Here is a 465-nt window from a genome sequence, read left to right on the forward strand (position 1 = left end):
GCTCCCAGTGACTCCTCGTCGCCACCTAGGACTCCCAGTGACTCCTCGTCGCCTCCTAGTGCTCCCAGTGATTCCTCGTCGCCTCCTAGGGCTCCCAGTGACTCCTCGTCGCCTACTAGTGCTCCCAGTGACTCCTCGTCGCCACCTAGGACTCCCAGTGACTCCTCGTCGCCTCCAAGTGCTCCCAGTGACTCCTCGTTGCCTCCTAGTACTCCCAGTGACTCCTTGTCACCACCTAATGCTCCCAGTGACTCCTCGTCGCCTCCTAGTGCTCCCAGTGATTCCTCGTCGCCACCTAGGGCTCCCAGTGACTCCTCGTCGCCTACTAGTGCTCCCAGTGACTCCTCGTCGCAACCTAGGACTCCCAGTGACTCCTCGTCGCCTCCAAGTGCTCCCAGTGACTCCTCGTTGCCTCCTAGTACTCCCAGTGACTCCTTGTCACCACCTAATGCTCCCAGTGACTCC

General features: G+C 60.6%; 1 protein-coding gene across 1 annotated transcript; it reads left to right on the top strand.

The window, feature by feature from the left end:
- Positions 1–4: 4 nt before the first annotated feature.
- On the top strand, positions 5–418 carry LOC106944516 (gamete and mating-type specific protein A-like; the record flags this gene model as incomplete). Its single annotated transcript, XM_015027554.1, has 1 exon — positions 5–418. A coding segment is annotated over one exon (414 nt), but the record flags the coding sequence as incomplete, so codon positions are not given.
- Positions 419–465: the final 47 nt, after the last annotated feature.

This window comes from Poecilia latipinna, unplaced genomic scaffold (genome assembly GCF_001443285.1).
Source record: "Poecilia latipinna isolate Pla-1442-1.1 unplaced genomic scaffold, P_latipinna-1.0 Scaffold13223, whole genome shotgun sequence".
Classification (NCBI taxonomy): domain Eukaryota; kingdom Metazoa; phylum Chordata; class Actinopteri; order Cyprinodontiformes; family Poeciliidae; genus Poecilia; species Poecilia latipinna.